Source organism: Apus apus, chromosome 1 (genome assembly GCF_020740795.1).
Source record: "Apus apus isolate bApuApu2 chromosome 1, bApuApu2.pri.cur, whole genome shotgun sequence".
NCBI classification, from domain to species: Eukaryota; Metazoa; Chordata; class Aves; order Apodiformes; family Apodidae; genus Apus; species Apus apus.
This window is the reverse complement of record NC_067282.1, coordinates 134,627,072-134,653,531: the sequence shown is the minus strand read 5'-3', so window position 1 is coordinate 134,653,531 and position 26,460 is coordinate 134,627,072. Positions and strand designations below refer to the sequence as shown.

Genomic DNA, 26,460 nt, shown 5'->3' with positions numbered 1-26,460 from the left:
CAGCTCCAGCTCCTGCAGCGCCTGGAAGCAACACGGGTTCAGGAAACTTCAAAGTCTCTCGGGCTCCGCTTCAAAGGAACCGCATGAAGAGCACCAAGCTCAGTGTGACACCCCAAGGGTGCTGCTTCAGCAGCATCACTAAATGCCTCATAAAGCACGAACCAGCTACATGCTTGCAAAAGTAAACATAACAATTTCAACCCACGCATGTTGATTTTAATGCAGGTACATTAACTTCCATCAACAGCTGTATAAGCAAACTGGGCTCTCAGGGATGCTGCACTTCACTGTATCGTAACATTTTATGTTACAGCCTTTTGAAGTAGAAATGCACATTGGGGACTTTACTTCAGTCCTAAGCATGAAGCACAACACCATGCAGGCTGCTATGAAAAGTTAACTTCACCTGAGCCAGACCCCAGTACACAGGTCATCTCACCAGATAGACCTATGTGACATCTAGGCCAGAGATCTCCAATATAAGCTACGAGTGGGGCAAACCAGGCTGGGGAAAGATCCTCCAAAGACACCAGAGGATACCCATTGGTAGACCCAAGCACTCCGGGGAGAGTTCAGGAAGCCCCTGCCTTCACCTGGAGCCTGAAGCAGATGACAAGTACGTGGGGGGGAACTCTGGTCCAGAGCCCTAGAACAGTCCCATCTGGCCCATGCTAACAGGAGTGGGACCTCTCCCAGTCACCAGCAAGGGAGTGTTCCCCTTCTCCTTCCTGCCTCTGCAGCACAGGCCATGCCTCTGAGCAGAAAGCACAGCTAGCATGCTACTGGTCCCTACTTGGCCTGTCATCCTCTTCTGCCTGCCAGCATCAACTCATCACTCACTGTTCTTTCTGGATAATCATTAGTCATTTTGCCCATTATTCTGGCAGAATAACTCATAACTTACAGTGTTGCCCAAAAGTAAACCAGCAAATTAATTAAATATGACAGAGTGCTGTTCTAAAATTCACTGTTTGAATATTACAGTGAGTGAATTACCACAAATAAGATCAGACTTCCCTGAAGACTGATTTTCACAAAACAACTCCCTTCAAAACCAAACGAGGGTTATTCCCCCCACTTTGTTCTTACAGCACATCTGAACCAAGCTCTGCTCTCAGGAGATGGGCTGTCACCTTCCCCCCACCATGCTGACATTAAAGATATATTTGGCCAGGCATTTGGATGAGAATTTTCTTTCACTGGGTATTTCACAAACAGACGAACTCAACAGGTACCACAAGAACAGTTTATTGGAAGGCAAAGAAGGCCTCCTGAATGTCACATAACAAATAAAATGCATTTATTTTTTTAAAAGTTTAATTAGATAAATCAAAAAAACTAGAAACAGAGAAAAAAATCTAAGCTAGAATAAACAGGCTCTGCAGAAAGCGTTTCCTTCGCCTGGGAGCTGTCTTCACCATGGGGAATATATGCACCAGTGGGGAGTGTCTTTACTATCCAGGGCGTGTTCCACCCACACAGGCAAGCAAGAAGTTGTCTCCACCATGTTTGCCTGAGCTTTCCAGAGCTCTCCAGGATCTTCCATCCATGCAGAGAAGTGAGAAGTCTCCTCCACCAATTCTGCCTGAGCCCTCTAAGGCTCTCCAGGGTTTTCCATCCACGCAGACGAGTGAGAAGTCTCCTCCACCAATTCTGTCTGGGCTCTTCACAGCTCTCCAGGGCTTCCCATCTACGCAGATCAGCAAGAAGTATCCTCCACCAATTCTGCTCAAGGGGTGGCCAGCCATCCTTGCCAATCTCTCCATTCTCCACCAAGGCACATGGGGAATCACCCAACAGATCTTCTGGGGCTGAGAGCTCAGCAGCAGCAGCCCCTCTCCTCTCCCACGCCTCCTGCCAGTCTCTGGTGGGGACCTGGAACTGGACTTGCTTAGGAGGACTGTTCCTCCTCTGCTCTTCTCTACGCAGCATGGCTACCAAGGCCACTCAGAGACGCAGGCACTGCTCTGGCAATACCACAGGCAGGTATGGAAGGGCTCCTCCAGCTGCCGGGCTGAGGGAACAGGAGAGCTGCCTCTCACCTCCTCCTGCCCCTGCGACTGCTCCAGGAGCATCACCCTGGTAACACAACAGCCACAACTGTGCCAAGGAGCAAAGGCTCCTGGGAAGTGACCCGAGCAGCCAATGGGCTCCCACATGCAAATGAGCACCGGGACAGCTGGGCAGGGGCTGGGGTCTCCAACCTGCCCCTCCCTGCAGAGCCCTCTGCTCCCACCGCCCCGCGCTGGCTCCCGGGAACACGCATCTCCCACCGGCACACCCTGCCCAGCACTTCCCGTGCCCCACGCCAGCTCCAGCCACCCTGCCTGGCTGGGGAAGGGCAGTGCCACAGACAGCTTCTACCAGAAGCACCACAGGAACAGGCACAACAGAGGAACTCTCTGTTGGAGCCTCTGGTGCACGAAAAGGATGAAGCTTAAGCTCACGTTTACAAACCACAGAAGCCACCTGGAACAACACACACAGACCCCACAAGCCAAACCGGCCCAAAAGCTAATCCTTAGTGGCCAGGCAAGAGACAAGGGAAGAATCTGGAAGTGGAATCCCTTCTCCTGTGTCACACACAAGTGATCCCCACCTCGGCCTTCGTGCCACTGGCTACAGGAGTCTAACGCACAAGTGCATCAACCCAACCTGATGACATATTGGGTAGAGCAGCATCACCTTCCAGAAGATGTGACACTGAGTTTCATCACATACATTTCATATGCTGCCATCTCCATCAAACCCCTTTGCTTGTTATAGCAACATTCCTGGCTTTTGCTAGAAGCCTTTGGAAAAGCCCTTGCAAGTGACGGGGATGACAACAACCAGCCTGGCTGCCCACACACGACAAGGGACTCTTCTGGAGGCTCTGCAGGGAATGGCCAATGCATTGCTCCCCAAAAGCTCAACAGCCATATAACCTGCTTCTCTCCATTCCCTTCCCAAAACAGCTACAGGCAAGGAGGCAGGAACACCAAAATCCTTTCCCCTGGCTGCTTTCACCATACTCCAGCATTAAGACAGGGCTTTGTGCAAATCTGCTTTGATTAACAAAAAGCTTGGCTGCAGAACTGAATTACCAAAATTAAGTAATTAAAGACAAGGATACCCAGTGTTAATGTAACACATGCACACAGACTTCCTAATAAATGTGATTATAGTATTTCTGTAACACATTCTGGGTCTTTCTACCTCCCAATTAGCTACTGGCAAGCAAGAAAATGAGTGCAGCCATGATCAACACCAAGAGATGTGAGCATGATTCCTCCATGAAGCTACTTTCATCTGACTGAGTACCACATTAACAGAAAGGAGACATTAGGTTGTTGATCTGTCAGTTATTTCTGATTTATTAACTGGATGAGTAACAATCTACCAAACACAGAGAAGGCAGTGACCTCTTCCTCTTTGAAGGCTTTTGCAAACAAAATACTTTGTGCAAAGAACAGAAAAAGTGGTAGCACATTTGTTCCACTACTTTCTGCTGATTTTGTCCAGAAGTGCTTAAATATAGTCCAGGCACCTAATTATACCTGAGTTTTACCAGGTATAAACAGTTATTACTCTAACTTCTAGAGCTATTTTTAGAGGTTTTTAGTAATTATTCCCTTTAAATGTTTACCACTAGAAAAGTAATTCCTAGATTCATCTCTCAGGCACTGCCTTTTGATTTACTTTGCTTTTTGTATTTAAATAATGCTTTTACTGCAGCTAAAAAAGGTGGATTTGCTATCCTACAATCATCTCTAAAACCTGCTTATTTATCTTTTCCTGCAGCTCCTACTCTTTCAACCTCTTATCTTCCTCTTAATGAAATCTGCCTTCTGCGTTTCTAGACAGAAATGATAGCAGACCACAGCTTCTGGATTCACAGAATCACTTAGGTTGGAGAAGACTTTAAAAGATCACTGAATCCAGCCATTAACCCTACTCTACCAAGTCCAGCACTAAGCCATGTCCCCAAGTCCCACATCTATATGACTTTTAAACACACCCAGGGATAGTGACTCAACCACCTCCCTGGGCAGCACATTCCAGTGTCTGACAACCCTTTCCATGAAAAAGTTCTTCCTAATGTCCAGTCTAAACCTCCCCTGGTGCAGCTTGAGGTCATTTCCTCTTGTTCTATCACCAGTTACTTGTGAGAAGAGACCAGCACTTGCCTCTTTACAATGTCCTTCCAGGTAGTTGTAGTGGGAAATGAGATCTCCCCTCAGCCTCCTCTTATTCAGACTGAATAGTCTCAGTTCCCTCAGCCGTTCCTCATAAGAGTTGTTCTCAAGGCCCTTCACCAGCTTCACTGCCCTTCTCTGCACACACTCCAGCACTTCAATGTCCTTCTTGTATTGAGGTGCCCAAAACTGGACAGAGTACTTGAGGTGTGGCCTCATCAGTGCCAAGTACAGAGGGACAATCACTTCCCTGGTCCTGCTGGCCACACTAATTAGGCCAGGATCCCATTGGCCTTTTTGGCCACCTGGGCACACTGCTGGGTCATGTTCAGCTGCCTATCAATCAGAACCCCCAGATCACTTTTGCTGGACAGCTTTCCAGCTATAATACCATGCAGACTTTCTAGATACTGCACATTAATATTGTGCATAAGAACACAGTGAAAGCACTTCTATAGTCAAGGGTACAAACAGTCAATGCATGTCTAATGCACCTAAGGACTTCATTCAGCCCCAAGGTTACTACTAGGCTCAAAGACTTCTGGAAAGGGAAGTGCAAAGAAAATCTTCAGACACAAGTACAAATTCTACCATTTTCAGTACACAGTTTGGAAGGTCTCACCAGGTTTTCAACAACAAAATACAGTATTTTGGCATTAAAAAAAAGCACACAAAAAGCAAACTTGTACGAGGTGGCTCTACCTGAAAAAAAACCCAAGGAAGAAAAAAGCAAATCAAAAGAGGCCTGTAGCCTTGCAAACCTTCCTAGGGAGGGAAAAAAATGTAGAGGGCAAAGCAGAGACCAGGACTTAAGAACTCAGCAACTGCTTGGTCTTTTTCAACATTTATTTTAGGGCCTAAAAGTTTACATACATCCCCAGTAGCAAAGTGGGAGGGGACGAGGCAGAACACTTTGGTTCACCTAAGTTGTAAGAGGAAAGAGTCTAATCAGGAGAGGAAAACAGGGAAAGGGGAGCAGAGTTAGACAGCTATAACCATAGTGCCTGGCCATTTTGGAGGAGCTCTCTCACATATTTAGACACTAAGTACAAAAAGTTTTCCCAAATTGTTTTGTTCAGGAGGCATGAAAACTTAAGATGTCCTCACATTCAGGACATACTATTGCTGAAGATTCAACTTTTGCAAAGTAGACAAAAAAAAAAAGAATAATCTATGGACTCAAACACATTAAGGCAGGGATTGCATGCAGTATGCTGCCCTTTACATGAATCCAAGATTTCAATGTAAAGTTAGCATTCCAGAAAAAAGCTCAAGTCAAAACCATCAGAAAAGAGAAGAACCCTTAAGATTTGAGTAAGTCTCTGCAACCCTGCTTCACTCTATTCTGTCTGCCAGGATGAGGCAATATTTTCATCCTGTCAGAGACAGATCAGTTCATTTAAAAAAGCCCCTCCAAATATTTCTTTTGTCATTAAAGAAAAGCATGTTTTAAGCTATTCTTTATCAAAAATGTTCTCAGTTCTGTAATTACTTCCAAGTAGCATAAGCATGGATAACAGCATCAATGGAAACACAGGAAAGATACCAAAGATCTAGACACTGGCTATCAATGTAATTGCCATCAACTGTGTAGAACTACCACTTTGAGCACACTGACAAGACAATAAAAAATTGCTGTTTAACCTCTTCCTAACCCAGCTCTGTGCCAGTACCTTAATCTGCCTTGGTCAATTAAACAGTGACACAAGAGCTTACTTTTCTTATGTCTTATTAGCTGCTTGCAATTAATACTGAGGTATTATTCTGCAGAACATTTTGTTATTTTGGGTTTAATAACCAAAGTTATATTTTCAATAACTCTACAAACTCACTAAAAGAACAGCATAGAAATAACACAAAAGCTAAATTCAGATAACTGAGAAGTATGAAATTAAAGAAGAAATATTTCAAATCCTTTGTGCATTAAGCCATTACTCAGGTGAATGCTATTACAGGGCAGTACTGCTGAGGAAATCCCTTGGACAACATTTTACTTTTGATTCCCAGAAATACAAAACCAGTTTGTAAGAACTGTTACTCAAAACCACAGGCTGCTTATCCCAGTGTCATATCTGAAACAACAGGCAATGTAGATGACAGGGAGGAGCAGACAACAAAGGAAGGAGCTAATTACTTCCCTTCTCACTATCCTCACAGTCCTCAACAATGCTCATATGTCAGTGCCATTCTGTGCCAGAGACTTGTGTATGTGGCAGTTCCCACTGGATCTCTGTTTTACTTACCTCTTCATTCTCTCTTTGGACCCACATATGCTTTCAAAAAACCTACAACTGTCTGTGACCATGAACCCCACAGCTTTTACCATACATTTCATCTTTTGGGTTTGTTTCATTTGTTTTAACCTGCCAATTTCCAATTTTATGCCACATCTTTCTTCATAGGAAGACCCAGTGAGCAACTACTGCCTATGCACTGTTATTCATGCCACTCATTTTACAAGCCTCCATCACACACAAGATCCTAGGCATCATTTTTTCCAGATTGAGAAGTCCCAGCCTACCAGCTGAACATCCCTTATACAGAAGCCATCCCCAAAGCACCTCTGCTGCCCTTCTCTGAACCTTTTCAAGTCTATAGCATTGATGATGAGCATAAGTCATGGAATAATTCTGTGGCAAGCCACTGATTTCTACCCCTTCCCTCACAACCTCTAACATCGGACTTCCTCACCTGACTTCCTCTTTTGACTGCATTGAACAGAGGAACTATTATAGAAATATCAGAGCTCCAAAACCAACTTGTTCTGTGAACACAATGTAAATCCGCTAAACCCAGCAGCACAGGTTCTAATCCAGCCAGGTTCTGGACACACACATTCCTTTCCACACAAGTATCTCCTCTTGTTCCCTGCTCGTAAAATCTTCTCATTGCAGAGCTCTAGCATGAGTAGGAGACAGAATCTACCCTCATGCACAGCCAGGAACAACAACTAAGATTTCAAATGTGCTCTTGTACAAGATGATACATTAACTGGCCTGGAAGAGGGTGGAATAGAACCCTCACAGGCAACACTTAAAATAGAGCCATAGTATGAAACTGCACAGCTTTGTATACGGGAATTCAGCCCAGAGCTCTTTGGTTTGAATGCCTCTTTATCACAATATGTAAATAGGAAGAGTCCTAACAAAACAGAAAGCTCAATATGTAATATACTTTTATTTTCCAAAATTAAATTAATATAAATTGCACTGCATCAGCAATAGAAACAATTCTACCCACCTGAGGAATTCCCTTGGAACTGAAGAGCCATCAACCAACATAACATGTTTTTTAGTTGCCTCCTTACTCTTAAGATCTTGTACTGCTGTATCAGAATTCAAACCATTCTTTTCCACTATTATCTGTTTTGCTGAATTACAGCCAAGAGAGAAGTGATTCACAGAAGTTACCCTGAGTGTGGCTTTAGGCACATCTGTAACATATGATGAAAGTAGAGCAATACACAACACAAAGAGTTCTTTCATGGACTGAATTGCTTTTTCTAGGTCAAATTGAGCATTGCCTTACACAGAATGCAGATAAAAATCAGCAGAACAGCTCCCTGTTACCTTGTGAGAGAAAGGACACCATCATTCAAATACTACATTTGGTATGAATGCTCTTTTTTCTTTCCTGTTTTCTTACCAAACTATGATTTTCTGCCCAGTACTCACCTCACAATTCTAGATACCAGTAACACATCTATGTCCTCACCTGCTTTCTGAAGTACTTCTGGGTCACCCCATAAAACTTAAGTTTCTGGAACTCTTTGATTTCTGCTTTCTAAACTTTGCATATCACCTGCCACTTTGATCACCTTTATCACATTTGTTTTCATTTTCTCCCATGGAGAGGAACACAGAATGACCTTTGTAGACGTCTAACACAAGTCCACATATTATTTTAGTCGAAATCTTCAAAACATTTATGTGGAAGTCATGTGAAGAGAACAATTCAGCTGATCCTGCAACTCATTCTGATATTCTAAGCATATGAATAGCTCCTGTACTTAGCAACACAAATGTTAATGTGAATGCTTATTTTTACATGACAGCCACATAATACCATGTATTACAGTGCTGTAGTACATTTGATGCTGGCTGCCAAAATGCAATGGACATACAAATTTTTGAGCAGTACCTTGAAATACCACTAAAAGTGACACAGAAAGATATAACTGAAGATGTCTGAGTCTGTACACTGGCCACAAAGTCCACTCGGGGTTCTAGAGCTTCCTCAAATTTGGACCGTATTTGATTCCTCCCATCTTGGAAAAAAAAAAATCTTACTTATTTGTTACTTAATTTCACATAGGTAATGAGAACACTGAAGGGAAACAACTGTTTCCTCACACAAAAGCATCAAGAAGTCTCTGTGCTTGGGCCCTGGGCACCATGGTTTTCTCATTTATCTTCCTTGGGATGGCCTTTCTACTACTCAGAAGAGGAAGGTGGGGGAAACCTTACATTCCCTCATCCACATTTGTTTCAGCTCTCCCTTTCCATTTGCACTTGTTCTTCTCCTGCTACAGAAGATCACCATGTACCATCATGGCTGAGAACACAGACACAACCTCCTCCAGAAAAAAAATGGTAAAATGTATTACTGAAGTTCATGCCTCTTCCTGTCAGTCTTTTCTATTAGTACATGTGCTGCAGCATGCATAATTTTAGTTAACACTTAACATTGAATCAAAGACCACAAGATTTAAAAGCATTAATTACTATGCACCATCTACAGATACCCACTTTGAAAAAGTGGAATGCAAACCGAGCAATAAAAAAACCCGAGAAATATTTTCCAAGACAGAGCAATCCCAGATGTTGTTCCTAACTGACATAACCATAGCAATTTAGTGCAGGTGTAACCACCCTCATGTAATAGAGGTAACTTTGATTCCATTGGATACAATCACTTTAAACCCAGTGGAAATGGGACAAGTGGTTACATATTCCCTAATGGTTCTTCTGGGATCTACCAACAACAGTCCCAAATTTTGCAAGACCTAAATTCCATCTGGGAAGACCACCTGCTAACTTATGAAGCATGCTGGCATTGCTCGAGTGCAGAAACTTGGCTGTAACAGGACAGAAACCTGTCCTGTAACAGGACAACACTATACATACATGCTATTTTTGTTCTCTGCCAAAGCAATGACTCTGATCCAAGACTGCTAGTTATGTAAATTTATGACGTCCAATGTCTCAATTTTCACACTTAATAAATACCACAGTCAAAGCACTATCTGAGACTATTGTGGAAGATGAGGTTTAACCAGCCAATTGCATTCTGGAAGAACTCCAGCCATATGAAACTACCTAGAGTATGGTTGTTGCTGATGTTTTATGTATACACCTCCCCTAGCATCTTATCTTTGCTGCAGGCTGCTAGTTAGCATCATGACATCAAGACAGAAGGAAGGTACAATTATTACAACAGCAGTTTGCAGCACAGCTATTTCCTACACGTGCCTCCTACCATATACTGGTATTTTGCAAATTCAGTTTCTTTGTTCCAAGTAGAAACATTGGCAGGAGCTCTCCAAATGAGCACTCAGTAGCTTCACACTGGAAGCTGTAATTCTCACCTTCTAGACCACAAACCCACCCACTTTTAGAAGCTGACAACCAACACTTTCACCCATCTTGCAGACAAGATTTAAAAAAAACCTGTTTGACACGGCATATCTCAACTGAGTGTCCAACTTGACATAAGAAAACTACTCTGCAGGAGATACCTCTTAAGACACCAAGCCCTTTAAAAATCCCATTTTGGACTGCTTTCTAAAGCTAAGTAGCACTTAGTGTTACATCCAACAAATTTAGCGTCTTTGCCAGTGCCCAGATATTTCGGTTAACTAGGCAGCCTAACTTTCAGAAGCCTGTGTTAATAATAACTGAAATACTAAGATAACAAATATAGCTGTTTAGCTAAAAATAAAACCAAAGCATGCCTACCCACTCACACACATCCCAGTGAAACCTTCTCTTAATGCAAAAGCAGACCCCTCTCTTTAAACAAACCACTTTAATACAAGGAAGAAAAATGTTTCCTCTAACAGCTTATCACTTCCCTGTAACACTATCAAAGGGACAAGAAACCAGTCCAAGGCCAGCCTGCAGGCACTGCATGTAGCTTGCAGAGCTGCAGATCTGGAGACCATCAATCCCCTTGACAGCACACCAGCCTTCTGTGCTGCAGGCATCTTGTACGTGCAAGGAAAGGTATGGTTCCCTGACAGTCCCAATTAAAGCACAGGACTTTAATTTAATCCACAGCAGAACAACCAAAAGCAAGGAAAAATTGTTCTCCAGGGAAAGAGTCATTACTGGTTAAAAGGAAAGAAAGGAGGAATTTTCCTAACATTCATGATGTAACAACTGCAGTCAGAAAGGACCCAAAACAACTGCCCTAAAGCCAGCAGCACCCTACTCCTCAGGACAGAGAGGAACTAGTGGAAAGCTACTACTCAATTTAATAAATGGAGGTTATGTCTACCATTAACATATTAGCTCCTGAAAACATGCCATCCCTTTCCATTTGTAACCAGCAACAATTTCCAATTTCTCCTCCAAAGGAGAGACTTGTACAGCTATGAACCCCTATGGATCTGGAAGGCCTGTGCATGGGTGTACCACAGTGGGGTAGCCCAGAGAATACAATACTAAATATTTAGGAGACTTCCTCTGACTCTTTTGCCTCTGATCTCTAACAGGACTATGGTTTGACACTTCAGTTTTGCTTCTTATGCCCTCTCACCCTCCCAGGGCCTCTCTCCTACCCACATCATCATCCCCAGCCAAGCCACTCTCTCCAGACTGAAAAATTATTATGAAATATAATTTATAAATCCAGAAACAGTCACAGCATTCATCCATCAAGAAATCACTACCTTTATCTCATGACAGTTACAAGGTCTCAAGTAGGAACACGTGAGTTGAGAAAGAAAGGTCTTATTTAGAAAATTTCTCAGAAAACGCACAAGAGGGCAATGTTTTTTTCTGCTTTTCCCCACTGTTAGGCTTACAAACACCCTTCCCTGTGATTTTGATGACACAGTTTACTACCTTTTCATGTTGCCACTAGAGTTTTGAAGTAAAGAAAATAAATCTTAATATTCTTCCATTCAATCATCAAAGCACTGAAGCACAGATCTTGCATTCGAAGAGACACATAAAGGCTCCAGCCACAGAAACTCCAGTTTCCCCCTGCCCTTTCGCTTTCTTTGAATTTTAGAAAATTCACCCCACTTCAGGTTCAAGAGACAATGACAAACAAGTAGAAGGCAAGGTCCCTCCCAACCCAAACCATTCTGTGATTACATTTTTAATTGCTACTTTTTTTCACAGCATTTTGCTGAAGAAGAAACATTTGTCATTCCTTTCAAACTTTCTTGCCAGCAAAGTAGAAAGAGGAAGGACATGCCTATGCTTCATTTCCCCTTTTGCTCCATTCAGAACACTACAGGATAAAAAATTTAAACCTGGAGATTTCTTTATCTCTGGCAAGTACATAGATACACAGAATAATTCAGGTTGGAAAGGACCTCAGAATTCAAGTTTTGACCTCCAAAATCCACAGACAACTCTGTGTTCATGGTTTTTGTTAATAATGCAAAATCTGTATTATTTACAGGCATGCTTTTGTTCAGATGGGGAAGAAAGTCATTAAACCACTAACACAGCAAAATACGCACTGTCATCTCCCATTTTCCTTTCTATTCTCATCTGCTCCATCTTTCTACCAAACCAATGAGTTCCGGGCTGAAGAGGACAGTCCATGCTGGACAGACCCATGCTTTTGCTTGTGCACTCCACTGTGGATATGCTATTCCGTTCCTCTGGAATGTTGCTTATGGAGGGACCTCTTTGTTCCCACTCACCCTTTGTCTTTAAGATACTAGTAGAGTTGTCAACCATAGGAGAGTTTTCACTCTCAGGTAATGCCTATTCTTGCCCAATACCAGATGGGGAACACAGGTGCCAGGACTGCCAGCAACTTCCCCAAATGACAGAAGAAATCCACAGAAGAGTAGACACTAAATCCCAATCTCTGAAGGTGAGCATCAGTGGTTGGTACATTTCTCCTCAGTGGGATACAGACTTCTACTGTATTCCAATTTAGAGAGTGACTCATTCCTCCCTCTCCTCCTGTAGCGACAATAGAAAGAACGATGAACCACCAAACCTCAGGTTGACTGAGGAGTTAAAATCTCATGCAAGCATCAGATGGATGAGTCTCCGAACACCTGAAAAATGTTTCACAATGGTAAAATATCACCAGCTGAAGGTGGTGCTCCTGGCCATGCTACAATAAGGACGTAAGGCAGACTGCCTCTTGTGCAGGTGACAGCACAGCTTCCAAAAACAGGACACCAGCCTCCTCAGAATGCAACACCTACATCATCAGTACGACCTGCAAAAGGCAAATCGTAAACTCCCAGAGCAAAACGTTAGAGTGACCTTCGACCCACGATTCCAAGCAAGTCCAAACTTTCAAATCTCAATATATTGGAGATACATGAAAACGTTACTTTAGAAATAAAACCAGCAAAATTTTAAAAGAAGCAAATACCTTACTTTGGATCTTACACTTTGCCTGCTTTTTTACTTTTTCATGTTAGGCTCACAATCACTCTTTCCCCATTGGCTTGGGGAAAAGACTCAAACATGGAACAAGTACTAAAGGTATCATTATTCCATTGAGAAATACTTTTATCTTGTCATGGGATCAATGCATTGAATTAAATATATATCAACAAATGAGTCAGCCTAGCAGAAGAAAGTGAAAAATGATCCTAGAACATTTTAAAATCACCTGCCTCTCCAAAGCACGTCATGTATACCTTTACTTCTTTTTTAACTGAAGGGGAAAAAAAGTTGCTTATGAAACACAATCCAGTATGAATTTGATGAGTCAGAACAAAGAAGAGAGTATAATATAATCTATGCTTGTAATATCAAAGATCAAAGAGGACGAAATTAGTTCTTCTTTATTCCATGGCCTACTAACAACTCACATGATGCTTCGACTAGACTTTAGTCACCCTTGTTATGAAAAACATGGGTCAGCTATTCAGATCTTCATTATTTAGACAGAATGAAATTTCTCATTAAGTGAAAGGGAAGAAGTATTTAAGCATTCCTATGAAGTATATAAAAGCTGGGTCATGATTATTTAAAAAGCCACTAGGTTTACACAAAGCTTTATACTGCACAATGAGCTTGCAGCTTTTGTTTCTGAGATGAGCTCAGACAATAATGTAGCAGAAGTAATGTTTATGAGGAAATAAACTCATCTCCTTAAGGCTTAGATCACACTAAACACCCTGTGTCTTATTAAAGAGTACCGAGTTTTATGGAAATTTAAAATCCACCTCTCAAGGTCCTTTAAGGCAGGCAAGTAAACAAACTTTTTATTGAAAATATAACACTGCTAGACACTCAAAAGCTCCTGTATTGTTTTCTGAAAAAGAACAGGAATAACTTTCTGGTGGCATCTTTCACAACTCTTAGCAGAATTCTATAAATCAATTTCAAAACACTTCTCTCACCTCTATGAAGTTTTAGTATGTCTAGGCAATTAAATAAAACTTCATAGTGCAAAGACACCTCAAGCTTCACTGGCATTTTAATCTTTCTCTCAAGTTCCTGCTGGCTACATGGAGCCCTACGAGACCAAGAACTCTCAACTCACTCCTTTTTATGCAGGCTTGGTAATGAGACACATGGAGACTGGATCTAAAACTTCCTATATTACTTTCAGATAAAGAGAACCAGAAGTAAGACATCTTCTACATCCATTTGACCAAGGGAAACATCACCCCAGCATTCAAGGGCTATGTGTTGCCAATCTTCAACCAGAAGACCCTACAAACTGCAGACGCAATGGACTGATAAAGTGGTAGCAACATCCAGTGTAAATTTTGTGAAACTAAGAATCCAGGCATGGAGGTGGCCTCTGGCCATTACTGAATATAAGGCCTCTCTCCTCTGTGTGGCAACTTATCATAAAATCATAGAATGGTTTGTGTTGCAAGGGACCTAGAAGATCATCTAGTTCCAATCCCCCTGCATGGGCAGGGACACCTCCCACCAGACCAAGTTGCTCAGAGCCCCATCCAACCTGCCCTTGAACACTTCCAGGGAGGAGGCAGGTACAACCGCCCTGGGCAACCTGTTCCAATGCCTCACAATGCTAACAGTAAAGACTTTAATCGTAACACCTAACCTAACTCTTCCCTCTTCCAGTTTAAAACCACTATCGTTACTAGCTTACTAAAAGCTAGAGCACTATTGAGCCATAAAGATTTTCATCACCCCAACACTAATATCAAAACCAGTGGCAGCCTCAGTCCGACTCACTTAGCACATCCTGGTTAAAGGGGAGAAACACAGTCAAATGATATGATTTCCCATGAGGGAAAGCAGACACAGAATAAAAGATTAAGTGGCTTCAAATGCACTTCTGAACATCGGGAACTCTGTTGTGCCCGAGAACACCCCAGAATGCTTCAAAATTGGTCCTGACATGAAAGGCTATTAATTGCCTCTCATGTGCTATGCTTTCTGAAAAATCCAGCTGTAAGAAAAAAAACTATATAAAGAGTATTTTTAAACACCAGATACAGCCTAAATACCAGCACCAGTTCCCTCTCTGTAGTGGCAGGAAGGACATTGTCCCAAAAAGAGTAATTTTTCATATCACAGCATTCTATCTGCCTGCAAAACAATACATTCACCTCAAAGGGAAGTAACTTTGAGACTCCTAATGAAACATGTTTAAGGAACCTCCCAGAGAAGAAAGGTTATATTATTGTTGTCAAGGTTCAACTTCTGCATAGTACTAGCACACAGTCAGTACTACAGTATTAAAGACCAGCCAAACCAAAACGACAAGAACTTCAGTTTTAAAGCCTTGCTTCTAAAATGGGATTGCAGAAAACCCTATAAATCCTTACATGTAGTATTCATGCCTGAAACAGTAAGAATCCAGAGGGAAAAAAAAATACTTAGGACTGTTGCTCTGATTAACTTCAGTCAACAGAACTGCTCCTGAATTGTACCCAGGTTACCACAATGCTTCTACAGAAGCAGTATAATGCTCTACCTGGTGTTTCAGTATCCTGGCTGTATTTTATTTTTCTGCACCAAGAAAAGCAATTACTATACTCTTCGGGATCACACACACACAAAAAGCACAACCTTGATTCTCTGACACTCACCCTGTTTAGCCCAAGGGGCTGCATACAGATCAAAAGCAGCTCGTTTCACATTCTTTTGAATACCAACTGGAGGAAAAGTAGCTTCACTATTCATTGCGCTCCTGAAACCGTGAATTGATTTTGTACAGACCTCCTCCTATCATTCACTTCAGGATAATATTTGCAATATCTGTGAGCTGCTACCCTGATCCTTCTTAGCCTGTTCACCAGGATAAGTAGGTGCAACAATCACTATTATCTAATTGCAGGGGTTTGTTCTTCCCCAAATGTAGCCAGAATGTAAGACGCTGTATTTCAACTGTTGAAAAGTTTGCATCCTCTGAGCTTTTTCTATAGGCCAGCAGCCTGAAAACAGATGATAAGGGGAGACTAACATGCTTCATCCTTCAGGAAATTCAGTTTTCCATTTCTCTGGGAAGAATCCAACCAGATACACTGTTAAATCCTTAGAAGATCCATCCTGAACTGTAAAGGTAAACTGTATTTTAATCCATAAGACAGGCTTGCCATCCACCTTAAAATTCAAAATAGAACCCAGATTTCAAAATGGATTTGCAACTAGCACTAGATTTAGAGTAGATTGCTAGAAAAAAATAACCAAACAGTTAAGCTATCAACTAAAATTGCAGAATTACATACATAAGAGATGGTTGTTTTAAAACACCCTGATTATTCCCACTGTCAGGCTTACAGATTCGTAATTCTGCCCTGAGAGACTAGTTTTCAAAAACCTGAGCATCCAGCAACCTCTACTAGCATCCAAAAATTAACAGTAGCATGCCTCATTTTAAGAACTGAGCTACTTACTTAGTTGAGGCAACAATGCTTTCAAGGGTATTTTGGGGTTTTCTGTTGGGGTGGGTTGTCTTGTTTTGTTTAAATAAAATCTCAACCCCTTACTTCAGCATCTCCAGTGTGACTCTCCTAATTTCAACATGCATACTGTGGAGCAAGACATGAAAATCCCATAAAGCTTCATATCCATTTAAAAGAAAGAATAAACTGATAACCAAACTGCCCAAAAAAACATGTGAAAGCTGCAGCAGAAAAAAAGACTACATTATATTATTGATCTGGTATGATGTCTGTCAAGCTCCTGACAGAAGCTAACCTTCATAGCCAAACTACAAATCCCCTGCAACACTGGTATGTAACGGAAAGTGTGACAGGGCATTAGTGACAACAGCATGAGCAGGGTTCTATTAAATAATGAAAATGGAATTCTAAATGAACCCTCATTAAAAAAAAAACAACAAACGTATTTACCCTGGAGGGCTGCAGCCCTAGTTTACCCCAGACTTCTCTATTATTTGATGCTACACAGATATTCCTAAATATCCCATGCTTGACTGCAGAAGTAGCAGGATAGTATCCTAGGGCACAAGATTTCAATGCTCTGACACCAGGTATTTTATCTTCAGATTTAATATTAAGACCATCATTTGTCTCTGTAACCCTACACAACCTTATCCCAACATCACAAGGTCTCCCATTCAGTGTGAGATTCCCCTCATTTGTCCCTCTATCAGACCCCACCACCACAGCACAGAAACTCCTGAGAGCAAAATCACAGCTTCTCTTCTGCTCTGCTATACCAACAGAAAGAAATCTCACCAACAAAAAGCATGCCACCTAGCACAGCCCTGCCAGACAGGCAGTTTCCCAGCAGCAACCTTCAACTACTTGTTCTCACTGGTGCATTACAGAAAGACACTACCTTAAAATTTGGCACTGCACCCTGCTTTTAAACTTACCCACTCCAGCCCTCATACAAGCATCCAAAACTACCCTCCATCGGACTCGCCTGAGTCTGATGTCCTTGGAATACAAACAGTACTCCTTGAATGAGTACTTGCATCCCACTACCAAACCCCTAGGGTCTCAGAATTGGCTCCAGCTGTGGTTTCTCCTACATTACCCTATCCAAGCATTCAACTACACATCAAATGTACACATGCACGCTTAATTTCAGGAATTTCTCCCAAATTTCTATGCCAGGAAAAAAAAAAAAAGGCAGCTTTAAAATCATCTTCCCTACCTACCTCTAAAAATAATTAAATAAATTGCATTATCTCCATTTTCACACATGAATTTCTTTGCTATTTGCTCATCTTTCTCCAACATAAATATGAGGTTTGATATGCAGTGTGAGCTGGTTAAATCACTTTGACGTCGAAGTACCTACTTTAACTCTGATTTAAATAACCTGTTCTGATCTTGCTTTGCATTTCTACTTTCTAGAACTCTTCCTGGATAGAAACAGATTCTTCCCGGCTGGAATAATGCGGAGTTTTTTATTTTTTATTTTACTAATTTACTCTATAAACATTTTTATTGTACTATTTATAAATTACTTACATTAATATATTTTCTTTCTTCAATATTTGACAATTCATTTTTTATTGAACATTTCATGTTCATTAGCTGTAAAACATTTTATAAATATGATAAAAGAATCTGTACAAACGTGAAGGTATAAGTAGTAAAACCAGTATTTTAAATTAAATTCCTTCTAAATGTGTTGAACGAAAAGAAAGTAAATGTATCTACAGATTTGTATCTTAAACTAACTCATTACAGGGGGCATTATTCGTAGCTAGTGAATTCAGTTGTATATATCCCTCAAGGAGACAGCTGTGATTTTTGTACCTTGTTATTCATAGATCAAAAGCTCCTCAGATTTTGTAGTTTGTCACCTTTGACTGGACAAGTCAGTGAACTAACTCCAGGAGGAACCATCAATGAAGAATATGTTTTGTTTCTGCATGAAAGTTACTCCTGTCAAACCAGTTTGGTACTGCAGCAAATTCTCAGAAGATACTTCCACCTACTCAGTGGTTACACTTTCTTCAAAGTTTCAAAGCAAATATAACCTTCTTGAATATTATAATTTAATTAAAAGTTATTACACTGGGATAGAGTTACAGCCTGAATTTAATACTTTCAAATCCAAAATACTCAATCTTCTTTTTAATTCTTCATTTTAACCTCTTTGGCTTTCTAAAAATTTCTTCCATCATTCTCCATCCTTCTACCCACATTTTCACACCTGGGTCTTTATGTTTTCATCATGTTTTCACAACACTCACATGCACAAGCACTTACTGTATGCTACCTCACCTTTCCTTCTTTCAGGAAGGCTGGAATGCTATTTATTTCCAGGATTTACTCATCAAGATAACTTGGCACATGAATCATCCCACTGTCTTTACTCCTCTGACAAGCCCTGAGGTGCACTGCTGCACAAACAAGTCAATACAATCCTCAGACTTTGAGAATGAATGTTCCTTCTGCTGTTCTCATGCCAAGTACACCAACTTCAGCAAGTCAGTCAAGTACAAGAACATGTTTTCTACCACTGGGCAACCAAACTTCATTACTCATGTTCTGGGTATTGTGTGGCAAGGTTTTGGTAGCAGAGGTGACTTATGTGAGAAGCTGCTAGAAGCTCCCCTCACATCCAACAGAGCCAATGCCAGCTGACTCCAAGATGGACCCAGGCTGAGCCCATCAGTGACAGTGGTAGCACCTCTACAGTAACATCTTTAAGAAGAGACAAAAAAAACCCCGTGCAATTGCAGCAAGAGAGGTGTGAGAATGTGTGAGATAAACAGCCATGCAGACACTAAGGTTAGTGAAGGAGGGGGAGAAGGAGCTCCAGGTGCTGGAGCAGATTCCCCTGCAGCCCCTGGTGAAGCCCATGCAGTCCATGGAGGTCCATGGTGGAGCAGATTTCCATTTGCACCCCATGGACAATGGACCCCATGTGTGCACCCCACACACCAGAACAGGTGGATGCCCTGTGGTGAGCCCATGGGAAGCACTCGCTCAAGCAGGCTCCTAGCAGGACCCGTGTTCCTGTGGAGAGAGAAACACTGCTGAAGCAGGTTTGCTGGCAGAACTTGTGACTCCCTACACTAGAGCAGTCTTTTCCTGAAGGACTGCACCCTGTGAAAGAGACTCATACTGGAGCAGGTTGTGAAGAACTGCAATCCCTAGGAAGGAGTCACAGTAGAGAAGTTCATGGAGGATTGTCTCCAGTGGCAGGGACCCCACACTGGAGCAGGGCAAGAGTGTGGGGAGGAAGGAATAGCAAAGACAACATGTGATGAACTGCCTTTCCCTGTTCCCCTGTGATGCTTGGGGGAAGAAGGTAGAGAAATTGGGACTGAAGTTGAGTCTGCAAAGAAGGAAGGGGGTATATGGATGCTATTAAATTTTTTTTTCTTATTTCTCATTATCCTACTCTGATTTAATCGTTAATAAATTAACTTACCAAGTCAAGTCTGTTTTGCCCATAATAGTAACTGGCTCTCCTTCTCAACTCAGCAGCCTTTCCTTGTGTTTTCTCTCCTCTGTCCAGCTGAAGAGGGGAGTGATAGAGCAGCTTAGTGGGAACCTGGCATTTAGCCAGGGTCAACCCACCAGAACTGATAAGACTATTGGGCCTTCTGCAGGGTCTGGCCTCTCCACCTGTGACCACCTCCATTACAGATCTTCCATAGTAGGTGGCAGCAGTTTTCAGCTGCCTGTCTACTGCTGATTTCATGCAGCTTATGGGGCAGCCACCTGCTTCTCAGGACCCTTAAGACTTCTTCACCTTTTGCCTGGCTACACATCTCCATTACTGATCAGCCACAGCTCAAGACAATGTTCAGATCTACCTACTTATTTTTTCTTACTCATTCTAAGTGCCAGGATGCACCAAGTCACACCCCCCCACCCAAGCACATGGCACTACACTAAAGGCAGGGCAATCTGTTTCTGGAGAACAGAAGGACACAGGGAAAATAAGCATCTAACACACTTACACATTTCAGGCACAACCAAAAATAAAACTCTTCCAGTTCAGGGCTTTGACTAATAAGGTAACTTTACAGTCTTACACACAGCCTGGCTGAGAAGACACATCATTACCCCAGAAGGAAAAATAGTTTGCCAAATAAATGTTTTAACCAACAACACTTCAGAACAAGCCTTGTGCACAACACTAATGTAATGCTCTGCACAACTGGATGACATTCAGCTGAGACTTCTCAGAGTGGCATCATCATTCCCCCTAACCAGCTTGGTAAGGAGTCACAGATAAGTCATTATTTTGAAGTGTGATGTCAGGCTTGCTATATTTTCTACATTACAGTAACAGGGCAATGCTAAAAATCCCATGCAAGGGGATTCACATTTTTGGACACTATTTCTTCAAATGCTTTTGTGATACTCCTGAAATAAAGCAATTCCTCTTACCAAAACCCAGCGTCAGCAAAACCAGCTATTTCCTCCTTAGGCTGGGGAGCAGGGGCTCACTTAAAGGAATTACACAAAAGGAGAGAGGCCACTCAAATTATGGACCCAGTGAGTCCCATTTTGTTGTTAAGGGGTTAACAGCACTCAGGGAAAACTCAGAATTTAATATGGTCAAAGTCTTTGCCAGCAGATTTCAAGAGAACTCAGAAAAACACAACAGGTTTAACCTGCTGACACAGCTGAAGAGGACTTGGCCACTACTAAAAGAAACACCACTAATAAAAAAACAGCTGTGGACATGCTCCTCCTGCAGCACAACAGGTGACATGCCAAAGGCTGCAGCAGTAGGATTGCTTTGAATAACAGCACCCAGGAACAAAGACTAGACAAAACCTGTCTGTTAGTCACCTGAACCTATAAAGGGCTGGCTTCTTTCACAAACAGTGAACTCAAGCAAAAGCCTTTACAACTGCTGTGCTGCCGGTGCCCAGTATAGCTGGATTACAGCCATTCTAAATTGCTTGCCCTGCAACAGCATTTGCTAGTGCAGTCCAGACATGCATAAATTTAAGCCATAAAATTACACCTGATACCCTTCTATTCATCTACAATTTCTATAGAGCACCACTCCAAAAGCTCAGTGTTTTTCCTAGGAGAAGTATTGAAGCTACTGACTTCCCCAGCAATAAACCACAGAGTAGGGAAAAAGAACACTGATTCATTGGGAGTGACAATGTTACATAGCAGGTACCATGCAGCACACTATGCAATGAAGATCATGGAAAATCCTTCAAAATACAGAAGTGGAAATTTATAGCACAGAGATATTCAGTCTCCTAGGCCTCCCAATATGTTCCTCCCAAACTTTAAGTAAGAATATGTATAGATTTTTAAGAAAACTGGTCAGATGCTGTGACAACTTAAACGCCCCTATGACAAACTGGGTCTGTAACCTCCAATCCTGAGAAAGGTCCCATTTTGTGACTCTGTAGCGCTTGGGGATTAGCATGGGACTCGAGTGCAAGAGGTAAACCATGTTCAGCAACTAGGCTCAGAAATAGCCACCACAGATCAGACTGTCCCTGCACTAAAATTTCCACCCTATCCCACAGCCACCACAGCTGAAGGCCCATCACACCCGCAGCTGCCCTGGGCAGGGAGATCTGTGGCACTTCTCTACCTGCAAGTCACTGCACTCCTGGGAAAAGCGTAACAGCTTGGCAAACTGTAGTGTTTCCAGCTACAAGTTCAGCTCTGTTCCCTGGATATAAAAACTGAACATCTGAAGCACTGCTGTGGGCATATATAACTTATTTCCACAGAGGTACAGACATACATAAGCAAATATCTACAGCCAGGATCAGTCCCTTAGTAAAATGAGGTAAACTGTTCTCCTGAGATTTTCCGCTCAAGTCTTCATCCAGTGAAAGAGAGGTGCAACACTGATCCATTACTTGTGTGCTAATCCCAGAGTTACATAGCAGGACTTCTCGTGATGAGCTATTGTGGATATGTGCTCCAACACAAGTGGAGAAGAAGTACTTCTACGTTCTTACCAGCCACCGCGGTTTTTCCCTTTTCCAACAGTAGTAACAGAAAGCAATGGTGACATTTCTATTTCTGTGCATCTTTATTTTCCTTCAAACACGGCAGGGCCAAACATGAGCTGACAACAGCTTTATATTTAAAGCAATTTCACAGGCATTTAGATTTTGTGGTGTTTTCTTGGGTTTGCTTTGTGGGTTTTTTTTCTGGCATTTACCGATTTCTTTGCTACAAGACTTTATTTCACCTTTTAACTTTTTTACACTACAGCAAAGCCCAGAGATCCAATTCCATTAGGAAAACACGTAAAGACACAAGAAAGACTGATCATTTCTCTGCTTGCACAAGCTTTTAGTATATGCAAGACAAAATGAAAGAAGGGAGAGCCCATTCCACCCTGTGGAGACCACAATAAGCACTGGCAGACAAACAGATGTACAAAGGTCAGACAGAGAATTGTGAGAGATCTCCCATGCCAACCCACATCATGAAGCCAGTTAAACTCGAGTAAAAACTCATTCTGAGTTTTTAAAGACCCAGAAATTGAGACTTTTGGGACCTTATAAATGAGCTGAGGAAGGATGAGCCGAGGAAGGATGAGCCGAGGAAGGACGAGCCATTAATAAAGACCATGGAGAAGAAACAAGAGAAATACTGCACATCAAGTGCTCACAAATGAAAGCCCTGACTCTGCAAGGAGCTCTGGGCATTCATCCCTTACAGCACACATCCAGTCCATGACATATGAAAGTTTTTAATAAGGCAGAAACCATTCCTCACATCAAAAACTTCTGCCTACAATCTCTTATTGCTGCACATAAAAATGAATGCTTTCTATTCATCAGCCTAGCCAAAAGAGTTTCCTTATGCAAAGAATTTTGGCTGCGGGAGCTGTTGCATCACTGTCACCTCAAGTCAACTGCATTTCAACTCCAAACTCGTGTTTTGCAATACGCAGGCTTTGCCAAAAGCTAAATAAAGACGGGTCGTGTAAAATTCGCATCGATCGAAATATAAGGAAACAGGATAGCCAGAAAGCTGAAAGAAACCTCCACGACTTAAAAAAAAAAAACAAAAAAAAAGAAACAAAAAAAAAATAAATAAAAACGGGCTGACCCCCCAAGAGCCACAACACGAGGCGCGTACCAGACCCCGGCAAGCGGCGTGCAGTCATTGACTCGGCGAAGGGAGGCGTCCAACTCGGAGGCAAAAAAAAAAGCCTCCCGAGACCGGGAGCCTTACGACTGCAGGCGCTGGCAAGAGTGACGACAACACGGGTTCGCCTGCACGCCAGCACACACGGCCCCACCGCCTGCACCTTACAAAACCAAAGCGAAGGCCAGCTTCTGGGCGGGCTGCCTCCCGGCCGGCTGCCTCCGAGGGCACTTCAGACGACGGGGAAGAGAGCTGCTCCCCGCGGGCGCCGGGCGGGCTGCAGGGCCCGTCCCCGTGAGGGCAGCGCGGCCCGGCACACAACAGGTCTCCGGGCCAGCGCCGCTCGGGGCCAACCGGGAGCCCGGCCCGGCCCGCAGCCCGGCCGGGGCGGGAATCTCCGCGGCCGCCGAAGGCCGCCCCCCCCGACCCCCGCTCCCCGCCTCCCGCCCAGCCCGCCCGGGGAGGCCCGGGCCGCCACTCACCGAGGCTGCTGATCTCCTGGCGGAGGCCGGCGCGGCTCCGCTCCTCCGCTATCGCCCGCAGCATCTGCTGCAGGGAGCGGTCCAGCTCGCCGTTGGCCTCCTCCTCCCGCGGCCCGGCGCGGCCGCCGCTCCTGGCAGAGGCCATGCTGCTGCTGCTGCTGCTGCTGCTGCTGCTGCCGCCGCCGCCGATGATCTCATGTCAGGCCGCCCCGCGGAGGCGGCCGAGGCACCCGGCGCTGCTGCTGCCGCCGCCGCCCCCGCCGCCCGCACGGCTCTCCCGGCGGGGCGGAGCCGGGGGGCCGCCCGCTGGGAGCGCCAAGACACCTTCCCGGCCCCGCCGCCTCCGGCTGATGGCGAGGGGCGCGACTGCTCCGCGGCTCCCCTCGCAAAGTTGGGCGGGCGGGCGCCGCCCGCAGCCCCGGCGGCACCCGGCAGCGGCAGCGGCAGCGGCAGCAGCAGCAGCAGCAGCAGCAGCAGCAGCAGCAGCAGGGAGCGAGCGCTGCCCGGCGCTGCCCGCCGCCTTCCGCCGCCCTCCTGCCGCCGCGGGCGGGGCCGCCGGGCCCGGGCTCGCCCCGTCTGGGCGGCTCGGGGGCGGGACCAAGGCCCGGCGGCCTCCGCCCCCGCGGGTGGGGCCTCCTCGTCCGGCCCGGCTCCCCGGGCGGGGCTTGGGCCTCGCAGGGTCCCCGAGCGCCGGGTTGGAAGGGCCCCGAAGGAGCATCTGGTCCAGCCTCTCTCGCCGGCGACGCCGTCGAGGCGAGGCGGCCCCGCACGCTGTCCGGCTGCGTGGTAAAAGTGTCCAGGGTTGGGGAATCCGCCGCTTCCCTGGGGAGATGATTCCAGTGTCCGGCTGTTCTCAGAGGGAAAACTTTTCGTCTGCTGCCCAGTTGGGATCTCCCCAGGAGTAACTTGCACCCGAACCCCCTTGTCTTTTCCATGTGGCACCTTGTAAAAAGGGAGTGTCCATCTCCTGGGTAGCCACCATTTCGGCACTGGAACATGGCAACAAGGTTTCCCCTCAGCCTCCTTTCCTCCAGGCCGAGCAAGCCCAGCTCTCTCAGCCTTCCCTCATACAGCAGGCTGCCCAGTCCTTTGGTCATCTTTGTGGCCCTTCTCTAGACCTTCTCCAGCCTGTGCACACCTTTTTTTTTGCATAGTGGGGGCCAGAATTTAACACAGTACTCCAGGAGTGGCCTGATGAGCTCTGAGTAGAGCTGGATGATGACTTCTTCTCTCTGCTGGTGATGCCCTTGTTGATAGAACCCAGCATCCTGCTGGCTGTCCTTGCTGCTGCTGCACACTGTTCACTCACGTTGAGCTTGTTGTCCACCAGGACCCCCAGGTCCCTTTCCACAGAACTTCTCTCCAAACAGGTGGATCCGTCTTAGCTGCACTCCCCATTTATGTTTTTCCAGGTGCAAGACCTTACACTTGTCCTTGCTGAACTTCAAAAGATTATTGTCAGCCCACTCTTCCAGCCTGTCCAGGTCTTCCTGGAGGGTGGCTCTCCCTTCTGGAGCTCTCCCTTCCCCAGAAAAACTTCAAATATTTATGCATGTCCTTTGTGACACAAACCTGCTGGAGACCTGACTCCTTGGTGCACAAACACGCCTTCAGCTGTAGGGGTTAGGAAGGGAAAGCTTCCTATGGAAGCTACAAACTGAGTAACAAATAAACACAGTACAATAAGTGGCTTGGTCTTCCGAGGACATCAGCAAGAGCCCTCTCACTCAGTATAAACCCTATGCTCTCACCTCAAAATACTGCTTTCCATGTGCAATGCTGGTGTGAAATACCGCTTCCCATAGAATGAGCCAAGCACGCCCAAGCAGAAAAGGAAAAATAGTATTTCAGGTGGTTCATAACCCCGCAAGTCCGAGCTGAAAGATAAGAAAATCCACCTGCAGGCAGACTTTGTGAGGAGAGCAGAGCCATGTGCTTGACCACCACCCAGAGCAGACCACACAGTTGTGCATCTCTCCCATTTGAAGGTCTTTTTTTTTTCCAGTCAGGCTTTCTGGCCACTTTCTTCCCTGTCTTTCCCTCTCTCTGTCCCCCACAGATTTCTCCCCAGACTCTTGCAGCTGCAGGCAGAGCTCTCCTGCCTGCCCTACTGGTATCAGATCTCCTGAGCTGATGCTTCCTTTTCCTCATCTGCTCCCCACCAGCTGTAACCATATGTATAGCACTGCGGGAACAAAACTCAACGTAAGGCAACTTCTTAAGTGTCTACCAAGAGCTGGGTCACCTCCCCCTTAGCATTAGCACAACTTGCAAGCCAGACATAGTGTAAATTGGCAATGGTTGATCTTGGGGAATAAGTCAGCTCATGTTGCTGAGATCGGACCCCAAGCCCTGCTGCTAATGGTTGCCCCGAGTAGATATCAACAGCCACCAAACTTTGCTCATCTCAAAATTCAGGATTTGCTAAATCACCAAGGAAGAGCAATGCAACTGCCTGCCTAGTTCCACAAACCATTTGCTCAGTGGTTTTTTGTTCATAGTATTACTTTATGCTCTTCTCAGTTCCTAAAAATATTAAAAGGCTTATGCAACCTTTTCCTCTCTCTGAAATCCTATTCGAAACTTATCAGACCTTGAAGACAGCAGTAGGTAGGAAGGAAAGAAGGGTACA

At 44.2% G+C, this 26,460-nt stretch overlaps 1 protein-coding gene across 3 annotated transcripts in view; it reads right to left on the bottom strand.

Moving 5' to 3' along the window:
- KIAA0930 (KIAA0930 ortholog) overlaps positions 1-24,249 on the bottom strand; it is a 79,214-nt gene extending 54,965 nt beyond the window's left edge. For 2 of the 3 annotated variants that reach the window (XM_051608934.1, XM_051608936.1), the window contains exon 1: positions 23,829-24,249. In XM_051608934.1, coding sequence (XP_051464894.1) covers positions 23,829-23,973 — 145 coding nt within the window. In that variant the 5' untranslated portion in view covers positions 23,974-24,249. Of the gene's footprint in view, positions 1-23,337; positions 23,403-23,828 lie in introns of those variants that run through there. The other variant, XM_051608937.1, reaches the window with a different exon arrangement.
- Between the last annotated feature and the right edge of the window lie 2,211 nt (positions 24,250-26,460).